The sequence below is a fragment of the Falco naumanni genome, chromosome 4 (assembly GCF_017639655.2).
Source record: "Falco naumanni isolate bFalNau1 chromosome 4, bFalNau1.pat, whole genome shotgun sequence".
Taxonomy (NCBI): domain Eukaryota; kingdom Metazoa; phylum Chordata; class Aves; order Falconiformes; family Falconidae; genus Falco; species Falco naumanni.
The window spans coordinates 62,449,599-62,462,955 of NC_054057.1; the positions used below are offsets into that span (position 1 = coordinate 62,449,599).

Genomic DNA, 13,357 nt, shown 5'->3' on the forward strand with positions numbered 1-13,357 from the left:
GGGCTGCCCTGGGCTGAGGCCCCCAGCCCCGCGGGAGCCCCCCGGTGAGGCCCAGGACCTGCAGGCTGAGGTTGGCCAGGTCTGCACTGTCCTGGCGAAGGAGCTGGAGCAGCTGTGCTGAGACCTGGGCTCGGTGTGCAGCTGGTGTGGGGCATGTGGAGCCGCCTGGAGCGGGGCCGGGCACCAGGGCTGGCTGTGCTGGCCTGCGGCCGCTGGCATCTCCACCAGGGACGGTGCCGGGCACTGCAGAGCCGCTCCTGGCTGCTGGGGCTGCGCGACGGGTGGAGCGCACCCACACCGACACCATCGCCGTCCTGCAGACCTTGCTGCCGGAGCGTGCGTGGCCCTGCCGCCCTGCCATGGCCGCGGCTCCTCAGCCTGCCTGGCTTTGCTGATAAGCCAGCGCTGTTGCAGGCAGCTCGGTGGTGCCCCGAGCCCCCCGGCTGGGCTGGCACCCGCTTCGCCATCATCCCCACTGCCTGTGCCCTCCACCACCAGATCCCCCTCGCTGCCGGCCCCAGCTGTGGCCATGTGGTGCCATGACCGAGCCCAGCCCAGCGGTGCTGGATCCTTCCCCCCACCGTGGCCGGTCCCAGCCACCGCTGAGCCCTAGTGTCACATCGCAGCATCCCTGCATCGCTGTCCTGAGCCCAGGTGGAGGGGCGGCCTGCAGCAGGATCCGGCCCCGGCTGAGGGGGTGGCCAAGCCGCCTTGCGGCCATGGCGGAGGGGCCAGCCCCGGTCCTGGCCTCCAGGCAGAGCCCAACTTCCCCAGGGAGACCCCTCCTGCCCCCTCACTGCTGTGGGCTCTGCCCCCCAGGCCCCGTGGGTGTCTGTGGTGTCTCCCCATCCTGCTCCCTGCGTTAAAACAGTGATGGTAACACTGCTGCTGCCTGCTCCATGGCTCCTGCGGCTGGTGGCCCCAGTGAGCGCCATGGAGGGCTGGGAAGTGCCACACAGCTCCGCCAGGCACAGGGCAGGAGGTGGGCAGGGGGTGGGCTGGGCAGGCTGCTGCCTGCAACCATGGGGGTCCCAACCAGCAGCAACCCTGCCCATGCTGTGCTCCCACCCCGGGCACACTGTGCTCACTGGAGCGGATGGATGACACCGTGTTCCACCTCCTGCACCAGGCAGCTTCTTGGCTCAGGCAGCCCATCGCCACTGTGCTGTGAAGTGGGTGCCCAAGGGGCAAAGGCAGGAGAGGGGCTGCAAGTGCTGCAGAGCTGCTGCCCCCACCCCAGCCCCGTGCCAGCACCAAGCCCACCATGGGTCCGCGGCACTGCCTGGCATGTCAGTGCCCAGCCCTCACTGCTGAGTGATGTGGTGACCTTTCCCATGTGCGCTCTTGGGCTGGTGGTGTGTCACCATCCCACCACCACCACTGCCACCACTCTGCAGCCCACGGCTGCTGGCGGGAGCCCCCTGGCCCGTGGTGGGGACCGGGATGGGGACAGGGACAGGGATGGGACTGGTCAGAGTCAACAGCCCCACGGCCGCTCCTACAGGACATCAGGAGCCGCTGTCCCCAGTTGCCCCAGCCAGGACCTCCCTGGCCAGCTGCTGTTGCCCAGTGCCTGGGGTCTCTGCCCCAGCTGGGGGATGTGGCTGCCACCTTCCCCACCAGAGAGTCAGCCAGCAGCAAAGCTGAGCTTGTGTGCCAGGGACACACGGCCAGGACACATGGACAGGACACATGGCCAGGTCAGAACATACAGACAGGACATGGGGACAGGACACACAGACAGGACGCACAGTCAGCGCTCCCCTGCCCCTGCACCTCCCCCCCGCAGATCCTCCCCACCCCGGTTACAGCCCGATCACCTGTGATGTCCCAGTTACTGCCATTGCCTGGTAGCCCATTGAGCCATGTGGCTGCACCCATTTGCTTCTGGTTACTGTCTTCATTCATGCTAATTAGGCAGGGGTTGGGGCCCTGGTTTTGGGGGTGCTGGGGCAGGCGCTGGGAGTGAGGGGCAGTGCTTGCTGGGGCAGATCCCTCTGTGGGCTGGGGCAGGCAGCACCAGCTGGGGGAAGGAGGGATGTGAGCAGGGGCCGAGCAGGATGGGATCATCCTGCTGCCACCCTGTCCCCCTGCCGAGAGGGTCCCCAGGGCACCGTGTGTGGGTGTGTCTGTGTCTGCAGCCACTCGTGCGGGCACCAGTGGGGCACGACCTCGGGCTGGGTCCCAGCCACACTGACGAGGGGATCCCTGGGGACGAGAGGTGCCCCTGGGGTGGGCACCCCACCCTGGTGGTGTGGGAGCTGGGCCGCTGTGGAAGCAGCATCCTCAGTGCCGGGGCTGCCCTGTTAGAGGGTCACCCACCATGTCCCCCCGCAGGCACACTCACTCCCTCTGGCTCACCAGTTTTATTTGGTGGCTTGGCAAAGGGGGGCAGGGGGGGCCGCTCCACGAAGCACTTTGGGGGCACACATGGCAGTCAGCAGGGCTCAGCTTGCAGAGGCACAGGCTCATTTGTGCCCGAGGGGGGGGCACAGGCCCCCCTGGCTGCCTCAGAGCTGGGAGTGGGTGGATGTGCCCCATGGCACAGCCTGGGGGCGGCCGGGTCCCTGGCTCTCTCCTGGTATGGGGCTGTGCCCAGCCAGCAGCACTGCTCCTCGCCGCGCCAGCCAGGGCTTCAGCACCGCCTGCAAGACACAGTGGGGTTTGCTGGGAGGTCCCTGCTGTGGCAGGGGTCCCCAGCACTGGGTCTCGCTGCTTTCAGCAGACTGGATCGGGGGGGCTTTGCCATTACCTGCCGCAGCAGTGGGACGCTGCCAGGGTGTCTTGCAGGCCATGCTGGTTCCTTGTCCTCCCTCCTGGCTCTCACCTGCGGGAGTGGGCACAGCATCACCCCAAGCCCCAGGCGAGAGAGACACCTGAGGCCAGCCTGTGCTGGCAGGGGGACATGACCAGGGGCTGGCCGTGGGCAGGGCTGGGTACAGTGACCCCCCGGGCAGCTCCAGGCCCAGGGCTGGCACTTCCTGGTGCATTGCGGCACCTCTGGACCTTTCACCTTCCACCGCCAGCTCTGTACGCACCCGCCTGCCTGGCTGAGCCTCATCATCCTCGCTGGCACGCCAGGACACTGACCGCGACTCCTGCGGGGAGAGATGTGGCTGCAGCAGCGGCTGGTGCTGCAGGGCCGTCGGATATTGTCAGGGTGACACCGATAAGTGGTGGCACCAATTTCCCTCCTCTTCCCACACGCTGCTTCCCCCGGCCCCCATGGCAGCCACCTCGGTGGTGCGGCATGGCTGTGGCTCACCTCGCTCAGGACGGAGAAGCACCCTGAGCAGGGTCGGTGGGGCCGGTGCCGGCGCCCGCTGCTCGTCACCTGTGGAGAGAAGATCTGTTACCGGTTCTGCCCAAGCCCGCTGCTGCCCAGGGTTGCTTTGGTGGCTGCATAAGTGCCCCCAGGTCTGGCCGGGTGGTAGGAGTGTGGGCAGGGAGGTGCAGGCAGGGAGCACCCCAGTGAGCAGGATCCAATGGGCAAATAGCCGGCCAGCCCCCTTTGCCACTGCTCCAGGATGGGGACAGGATTGCTGCCGTGCCCAGGTCACCCCCAGCTTCTCCTGGTCCATCCCTGCTCGGACACACAATCCGCAGCTGTGATTTGGGCTGTGTTTGCAAACAACACCCTTCCCCTGCCTTCCACCTGTGCCTTGAGCCACCACCCTGTGCCACAGCCCCTGTCCCCCCATGCAGCGCCAGACCACCCGCTGCCACCTCCCTGCTCCCCTGCACAGCCCCTCACCACCTCCATGATGAAATATTTGCCAGTTGTGCAATGCTGTGGCTGGCAGAGCACACGGCCCACAGGCAAAGCGCAGCCCCACCATGGCGGTGACCCTCAGGGGTGAAGGGCTCGGCCAGACCCCCGTGCGCTGAGCTTGTCCCCAGCCCCACTGGCAGCTGGCGCAGCGCAGGGAACGGGGGCGCTGCAAGAGCTGCTCCCCCGGCCCCTGTGCAGGGGCTTGGCGCAGGGTGCTGGTGCTGGAGCACCCGGTGTCCCTGGGGACTGGGCCAGGGGTGCAAGCTTTGCTTCGCGCCGTGCCCGCTGTGCCAGGGGAGGTTTCCCCCCCACATGGTCTCCCCTGCGCCTGGCCCCATTATTCCCCAGCTTTAACCCCCCTCTACATGCGACCAACCTCTCTCCCCCGTGCCACTTTCTTCAAGTCACCATGGTCGGCTCCAGCCACGGCCATGAGGGCCACGGCAGCAGCCAAGATGCAGAGCAGCCACAGCCTCATGGCGCTGCGCGGGGCACGGCCGCCCAGCTGGGCTGTCTCGGTGCTGCTGCACACTTGCCTGCCTGGACCTTGGCCCCTGATGTCAGTGCTGCTCCACTGCGGTCGATTGGCGCAAGCTGTTGCCACAGGATGCCAGGGAGAGCGGGGGACCTCGGTGGGGCTGGAGGGACGGGCAGGAGCGGGCAACGCTGCCACTTCTGGGCAAGGGATGGGGCAGATCCACCTCTGCTACCCCGAAGGTTGGGTTGGAGGAAACATCTCCCCAAAACTGGTGTGCTGGGGCACCTCCTCTGCCTCTACCCACTTCTTCACCCCCTCTGCAATCCCAGGCATCAAACAACTGGGGTCTTGGAAGAGCTCCAGGTGCCAGGGAGCCCTGAGCTCCCAAAAAAACTACTCTGCACTTGCTGGTGCTGGGATGTGAATGCTACAGACAGAACAAAGGGTGCAACCTTGCACAAAGCAAGGGGAAGAAAAGACAAAGGATAAACTAAGAGAACAACTCACACAACATCATGGAAAAGAGAATTGAGGAGGAACCATGCATGGGAGATAGGGTATCTTTAGGACATTTGTCTTTACGAAGGAAAACAAAGAGATACAGAGATGTGGTTGTTACACAGAGGCAGGTTTAAAGAGGGCTGCCGAGAGACTGGCTGGAAAACATGAGCAACAGCCTCAGTGCACAACACTGTGGAACTGTGGAAGTAAGTCGGAAAAAACCCTGGAGGTCTCATTGGATTAGATCCAAGATTATTTGTAGCAAGAACCCATGGATCTTGTGATTATCAGGAGAATCAACCACCTTTTAGACAGAAAGGAGGCTGCAGCATGTTTGGTCGCCTCAGAAAAGGAGATTTTATTGCTCATGCACCATTTTCATCAAAAACTGGGAGACATTAGAGCATTTACTCAGGCAGTCATCTCCAGAATTATTCTTGGGTCCTTGTAGTCGAGGTCCAGCGCTCAGATTTGCAGGCCAACGGCAGAGCAATTAGTCAATCCATCGGATCCAAGTTCTAGTCTAACATTAACCCACGTATTCCATCCTGCTGGAGAAGCAAGCGCAGCGGCTGGGGCCTGGCCACAGGCGGGTCTGCAGCCTGAGGCTGGGTGCTTCAACACATGGAGAAACCACCACTGCCCCAGAACATGTCCCCCACAGGCAGCTCCTCCCCCACTGCAAACCCACCAAAGCTTCACATCCTGCTCCAGCTTCCAGGCCCTGCCCTGCTCCTGCCGCGCTGTATTTTCTGCCAGCAAAGTCCTTGGCTATCATTGTTTATTCAGATAAATACACAGAGTGCTGACACCTGTCAATCACCTCTCCACTCCCTAAACTCAAGGACAGCATGTCTTGATCTGGGACGTTGTCCCACATCACTTGTGCCTACCCTATCGATCAAGCCCTTCTTGGTGCCAAGGGTGCTTCGTCCACACGCTGCAGCCCCAGGGAGGGCTGGGACCCTGGGCACATCTCTCCTGAACTCACTTGAATTTATTACTTTGAGGTTTGGGTCACACAGAGGTCTACAGCTGCAGCTGGGCGATGGTACTCCTAATCGCCCAGATTTCCTGAATTCCAGAAATATCTTCAGGTAGGTTGAGTGGTTAAAGGCTAATCTCCACAATCACAATGGGGCAGAGGAACAAAGACAGGTGGAGGAACCCAGTCGCTCTAAGGGAACATGGCTGCCGCCAGGGGCACCCAGCTGAGATGGTACCGGCAGGGGTTACTGGCTACCAGGGCACAGGGCATTTGGAGACCGCATGGAATTTATCAGGGGATGTTTAGGGGAAGGTGCAGAAGCAGGGGATCATGGAATCATAAAAGATCTCAAGTTAGAGTGGACTTGTAAGGATCAAGTCCAACTCCCTGCTCCGTGCAGAAGCCTTACTAAAAAAATTACTCTTTACAACCATGGTAGAATGTCTAAAAACATGAGTGAAGTGCACCACAATGGCTCAAAACCAAATGGCATAGAAACGAAACAAAAAAGCTTTTAGTTTTTGAACTAGTATTTTTTCAGTCAAGCTCATAATTCTGGGAGTCTGGTGCAATTTGAGCTTGGCAGCAAAAGGAGAAGACAAGATGCCAGTTTAAAGTGGTTAGACGGCACGTTGAGACACACCCACATGCTCAATGCCCAAGGGAAAGAAGGACAGGAAAACAAGAGAGAAGAGGAGGTAAAGAATATGAAATGGGTTGGTGAAGTGCAAAGAGGTCAGGTTGACACGTTTGTGTGTTTCTGTTTGCACCCATCTTCCTGTTACGTGCGCAAAGAACAGCAGGATTTACACCTGTGCTTCTGCTAGTTTCCCCTTTTCCACACTAATCACTTTCCCTGCACTGTTACACATTTACTTCTTCCATTTTTAATGAAGGTGGAGGGAGAAAACCCCCCAAGCCCCTGGACACAAGTGCCTCTTGCACCACAGAGCAGCATCACTGCCTGAGCACCCAGGTGAGATGGGGCCAGGACCCGCGCCAGGTCCCTGCCTGGCCTCAGGGCAGGAAGCTGCCAAGCATCACACTGTCAGTGGCAGTGGCGGCCACCAGCTCACAGAGACCCAGTCCCCGTGTTTCCCCAGCACAGGGCTCCCCCGGGGCGCTGAGAGCAGTCACCCCAACACCACAGCCATTCACTGTTCCCAACATGCTCATCAGCCCTTTTGGGCTGAGGCAGCGTGGCCCCGATGGATTCCAACATGAAAGAAGCCCCCGCCACATCCCGTGCTGGGGAACTGGATCTGCCCATCACCCTGGGACTGACTCTTGGCTCTGGCTGAGAGACCACGGGCGATCTGGGCACCGGCTGCAGCCACGGCCCCACACAACCCACTCCCAGCAAGGCACCACTCCCTGGGTCATCTAAACTCCCCAGTCACCAAACTCTGATTCTCCAGTGTAGTGTTTAACTGTATGTTAAACAAATCTGTGCCCAAGGTTTAGGCCGAGGTGACTCTTTAAAGCTGTTAAAAGTGAAGAACGATGGGACTTCTGCTCAAGGGAGGCAGCCTTGGGAAGGGCAGGGAACAAAGACAGTGTCAGGAACACCATTATCTGAGCTATGCAGAAAGATGCTCCTGAGGGAGGAAAGCAGGAGCTTTGGCCACGGGAGGAGACAGGCTGATAAGGTGTTGCAATCCACTGATGTCAACAAAAACTAGTCGAAAATAGGACAAAGATAATTGTGGCAGTGGGAGATCACAACCACCGGCTCAAACCGCCGCCCCCAAAGCGGGTGAGCCCCACCGGGGAGCATGTGGGGTCCATGAGAAGCATCCGTGGTGCTGCCCGAGGGCACGCACTGGAAGCAGGACACCTGTGAGCAACCACATACGTGAACAGGAACGGGCACGCAACACGCTGCCGATTTGCAAATCCCCCCTGCAAACAGTGAGTGCCGACCCGGCCCGGGGCCTGCCACGGGAGGAGGCACCCAGCACCGCTGAGCACCACAGCTGGGTGGCCTGGTGAGCCTCTGAGGGGGGGTGTCCCCGGTTACGGTGCTGGGTAACACCCGCCGTCGGGCCCTGCGCCTGCCCTCGGCCTGGCCTCTGCCCGGGTGGGGCCCGTAGCCGGTACCAGCGGTCCGGCAGGGCTGAGCGCTCCCAGGCCCGAAACGGACCAGCGGCCCCGGCCCCGCCGGCCGCATGGGGCCCCGCCCCCCGCTTCCAGCGGAAGCAGCAAGTAGCTCCCGCGTTACCACGGCAACGGCGGCAGAAGGGACGTGTGCAAACATCCGGATCACGTACTTCAGGTGGCGAGTCCCGCCCGAAGGGGGCCTTCCCTCCCGTGACCCGGAAGTCGTACGGCTGCCCCAGAACCCCCTGCGCCACACCGCACCACGTGACACCACCCGCCTGCGCGATTGGCCGCTCTCACCGGCGGCGCCATTTTGTGGCGCCCCTGCAGGGCCCGGCCATGGCGGCGGCCCTGTGATCCCCTCCGGGACAGGCCTGCCGCGGCGGGGGCCGAGCCTGGCCCGCAGGGGGCACCGGGGCCATTCCTCATCCTGCCCCGAGTGCAACCCCTGCTTTGAGAGCCGTGGCCACAAAGGCGTGGACAAAACACGCCACCCCACGAGCTCCACTCCCCTCACACTGCATCAGTCAATCCCGAGAAAACACAGAGGGCGCGAACACACCGGGGATTCCTCCCCGCCAGGGCCCAGCAAGCAGCTGCTCCATTGTGAGCACAGTTAGCACACAGATGGACCCACCAGGGGCTGTGACAATACTGACAATAATTTAGAATAGTTTAATAAGCAGAGAGGAAGAACCGCTGCAATCAAGCGCAGCCCAGCCAGAAACAGTCTGACCAGGTGCCTGTTCACACATGGCTGTCCATCCTTCCCCCTCTGCACCATTTTTCCATGCTATCTCATTTTATCCACACCAATCCTTCCCTTCCCCTTGGCCTTTCCCCCTGAGCATCCCAGCATGGTGGTTCCCCAGCAGGCACTGCACCCCAAGTTTTATACCCACTGATCTGCCCCTGCATGCCTTTCAGAGCGTTTCTTCTCTCAGATCGCTTCAGTGGGTTTTGCTGCAGGGAAGACAGTCCTGACTGTCAGCTCGACAGGTCCCCGCAGTGCCACCCATCAGCTGTCGATCTGAATGATGATGGGCCACCGATCCTTACACAGAGCAGCCATGAAGCTCAAAGTTCTGGTATACAGAGTCCAATAAGCGGTCAACAGTCTGCATCAATAGTTTGTATGCATCACGCAGTGATACATAATTTGAATTCACTAGTTCACGTTCTTCAATGTTTTGCTTAGTGCAGGGGCTCTGGACCTGCAGTGTGCTCTGCACCTCATGATGTACAGGCACCTTGGGCTGTGTCACTTTGCTCTTCACCTCTGCAGCTGCATTTGAGGGTGGGGGTTCAAAAGACACCGCAAGGGCACTGAGTGCTTCTGGCGACAGCCCTAGGGAGCTACCTTCACTCTGATGCTTGGGGGACACAGCTTTCCGATTTGCAGGAGAACAAAATGCCTCGCATGTTCCCTTTGCAGGGCTGTCTTCTGCCTTAGCAGGAGGGGCAGCAGGCTCAGGTGGACAGGCGGGGCTAGAGGAGCCTTGAGGCAACTTCAACCTCTTGTTGTCAAAAGACTTGTAATGCCACAGAATTCTGTTGGCTTTCCTGATGATTCGCTCTGTTTGGGTTCTTCGCTTTTCCAGCCTGTGCAGCATGACCCGAGCCTTACCGGTAAGACGATCAATTTTTTTAACTCTACCCTGATAAGCAATCCCTTGTATGTGATGGTTCTGGTGGCCCTTAAACACAGAGACACCAACCTCGTGGCTTCTGCAGTAGCTGTGCTCTCTCACAGGACACAGCTGTGAGGCGCAATGCAAGAGCCATGTCTCCCTCACACAGTAACAGTGGTCTTTCAAAATAATCTCATTCAGTTCCTTGACAGACAGTTTCCTGTTTCCCTGCAGAAATGTCACTTTTCCCAGGTCGCACCGACTTTTTGGGCCACTCCTCTGAAACCTCTCCCTAGGCTTACCATCCAGGTGCTCCCAAGGATGTGCCTTCTTGTTCCGCTGTTCTGTCACTGGCTGAAGGGGGAATCCTCTGCTCTGGGTTGTGCTTGCTGTGACCTCTTCTTCATCTTCTCCTCTCTCCCCAGGACACAACGCTGTCTGTGCCTTCTCTCCACTTTCCACTGGCCCCGCTCCTCTGCCAGCCGCCTCCGACAGCGACTCACTCTGACCTGCAAGACACCTGAACTTGTTCAGTGGTCTGAAGACTGGAGACACCACTGCATGCACCATCCTCCTGCTGAGAGTGGGCTGGAAAGAGTTTGCCTTCTTCCTGGTGGGGGCATTGTGGCAGGACAGGGAGAGAGGGGCCGTACTGAATGGGGGAGACACTGAAAGTAAGAAAAATCCACTCTCCCTGGTTCAGGGGCCACCCATGACACACGTCCCTGTCCTCTACCTGGCTGGACAGGGGAGTTGAGCTCTGCCTGAGCATGTTGCATGCACAGGACAGGAGAACTCCTGGCAGCACTGACCAGGTACAGCGCAAGCAGCTGGGGACAGGGACGGGGCTGGAGCCCACCTCAGGCTCTTTGCTCCAGAGTCCGGTGGCGAGCAAGAAGGGGGACCAGGACTCACCTTGGAAGGGTGTCTGTGTCTTCTTCTCCTCCCGCATGCAACGCTCACCAGCACAGGGCCACCAGCCCAAGGGAGGCTCTTCCAGCCAGCTCACGTCCCTGCCATACCCTGTAGGGAAACCAGACGGACATCACCTTCCCAGCATGGGAAGCCCTGCCATGGGGCTGGACGAGGATGATGAAGAAGCCCTGTCCACCATCAGCAGCCAGAAAGCCTCCACCTCTGCAGAGTTGCAGCGTTTGCACAGGGAGAGAGGCAACCTCCGTTTCCCTTGGATGTTGCTACTGTGTGGGGAGGGCTGCAGGGCCAGAGGGAAAGGAGAGAGATGCCTCACAACAGACCATGGGGAGGGGAAGGATTTGGACAGGAGAGCAAGTGGGAACCCTGGAGACATGCTGGGCACTGCTACAGAAAAAGAGAAGCTTGAAGTGGCCTTTGGAACATGCCACCACGCCCTGGCGAGCCAAGGGGTTGGATTGTTTCTGCTCACCTGGAGAGGGGCAGTCAGGTCCGTCCCACATCACTGGGCTGTGCGGCATGCAGAGCCACGGCTCTTCCCCATGCTCTATCCGGTACAAAATGTCAGGTTTTGGGCCTGGATAACCTGGGGGGCAGAACAGAGCGTGTCATTCTAACACAAATGGCAGCAATAATCTGTTAACATGAAAAAATAAAGGTCTTCTCTGTGACCCCAAGCTGCACTGCACCGTGACCAGAAGAGGCCAAGAAGAAACAACACCAGAACATGGGGAAAAAAAAAAAAAAAAAAAAAAAAAAGGAGAGAGATACTGGAGCTGCTGCTGGAGATTAATTTGCAAGGGCAGAGCTCTGATGGGAATACAGGAACCAACTCCCAACTCTACTGACAGGATTTTCCTGTGAGGGGTTACTTGCTGCTCAGCCTAGGAGCAGCTTCTGGGCATGGGATGTCCTCCTAGGTGCCTGGCCCAGACCCTTTATGCTGGTAATCAGAGATCTCTGTCCTGTTGTGGTGGCAGTGGGACCTCACTGGTTCAGGGAACTGTACTGTCCTCTGACAGGTGTGAAATCCTTCCCTGTGAGGGCGGCGAGGCGCCGGCACAGGCTGCCCAGAGCAGCTGTGGGTGCCCCAGCCCTGGCAGTGCCCAAGGCCAGGCTGGACGGGGCTGGGAGCCACCTGGGCTGGTGGAAGGTGTCCCTGCGCGTGGCAGGGGTGGGACCAGATGGTCTTTAAGGTCCCTTCCAACCCACATCATCGGCCTGTGGCCAGGACCCCCCAGTGGGTCCCTGCCTGACCTCAGGGGAGGCAGCTCACCTGCCGTTGTTTTCAGAGACAGCCATCAGCTCAACAAGACCCAAATCCTGCATTTTTCCAGCATTAAACTCCCCCAGGAGCACAGGTGCTGGAAGCAGTTACCCCCACGCTGCAGCCATAACTCTGATCAGCCCCTCAGAAGGAGTCAAATGTAACACAAAATCCCTGCCCCAGCTGTGCCCTCCCTGGATGCAGCCTGAACCCAGTAGTTAAAGCTTTGGGTTACCCAGGGACGTCAAGAGCTTGTAGTTGTCCAGCATGACGCTGCAGTACAGATCCCTTTGTCTCACTGCAATGGCCTCCCACTCCGCCCGGCTCAGATAGACAGCGACGTCCTCAAAGGTCACTGGCTCCTGCCACACAAGGATTGCACCATGAGGAATTGCAGAACTGCACCACCTTTGGACAGGGAAGCCCACCACCATGGGGGAGAGGGCGTTCTTACATGTTTTATTTTCCGGGTGCTACTTCCACCCTTGGGTGAAAAACCAAATCATGCAGTTTGAAGCACCAATGGACAGCACTTTCTGAGGAAGCCGCACGCCCCGGAGGGGGGTGGGGGATAAAGGTCTTGGGGATTTTAGTAGAGCCTGTAGGCCAGGACAAAGGCTGAAAGAGGATAGATTGAGATCAGATATGAGGGAGAAACTCTTCCCTGTGAGAACAAGGCACCAGCATAGGCTGCTCAGACCAGCTGTGGGTGCCCCAGCCCTGGCAGTGCCCAAGGCCAGGCTGAACGGGGCTGGGAGCCACCGGGGCTGGGGGAAGGGGGCCCTGTGTGTGGCAGAGGGGGAACTGGGGGGTCTTCAAGGTCCCAACCCAAACCATTCAGGGATTCTGCAGTCTTCAGAGAACGACACCTCAGCGAGATGCTGCCTAGAGCTTGGCTCTATTTCCTGGCAGCCCATGGTGCACCAGCAGCTGGAGCCACCCACACAGACCTGCTGCAGCCATCACACCACGTGCCACAGGCCAGGCTCTGGCTTTGTGTGGCCACATGACTGAAGACGTGGCATGGCAGGGCCAGCTAGTGAGGCCATGCTGGGGGCGCAGGTGGGGGGTTGGGGGGGCTTTAGCTCAGGGGGTGGCATGAGGCCACGCTGTGGCTAGGCCAGGGGGCCAACAGTGCCAGCCACGATGGCAGCCACTGCGCAAAGCCGCAGGGAGGCGGGAGGGGGGTACAGAGCTTCAGGCATTGAGGGCTGCGGCACTGGGGATGGCACAGCAGGCCATCCTGCACCAGGGCACGGCTCCTACCTGCGTGTGCCCCGCCATGGCAGCCGGGGGAGCACTGCCCGGGGCCTCTACACGGCGCTACTAGCGTGCCTTCCTCCCGTAGGCTCTATGCCGGAAGTAGGCCACACGATGCAAACGGCCGCGCCACTTCCGCGCGAGTACCGCCTCCCGCCGGCACAGCCCCGCACGTTTCCGGCCGGAGCCCCGCGCCTCCCGGAAGTAGGCCGCGCCAACCAGAGGCGTGGCTAGCGTGCACATGACCTGCGGAAGCACTCGCGGAGGAGGGGCCGCAGGTGGAGCGCGCTACTGTCGGTGCCGCCATTTTGAACGTCGCCCTCCTGTCACGTGACCGCCAGCGAGGCCGCCATTGGCCCGTCGGGGCCGCCACAGGGGGTGGCTTCATGAACAGCCTCTTGAGGCCTCGGCCTTGCTCGCAGGTTGG

The 13,357-nt window shown here is 60.1% G+C and overlaps 1 protein-coding gene across 1 annotated transcript; it reads right to left on the bottom strand.

The window, feature by feature from the left end:
- Nucleotides 1–8,498: 8,498 nt before the first annotated feature.
- Nucleotides 8,499–13,106, bottom strand: LOC121086989. Its single transcript, XM_040591528.1, is given in 6 exon segments — nt 8,499–8,906; nt 8,908–9,979; nt 10,386–10,493; nt 10,876–10,989; nt 11,906–12,032; nt 12,937–13,106. Coding segments are annotated over 6 exon segments (1,488 nt in total). The 5' UTR covers nt 12,955–13,106; the 3' UTR covers nt 8,499–8,857.
- Between the last annotated feature and the right edge of the window lie 251 nt (nt 13,107–13,357).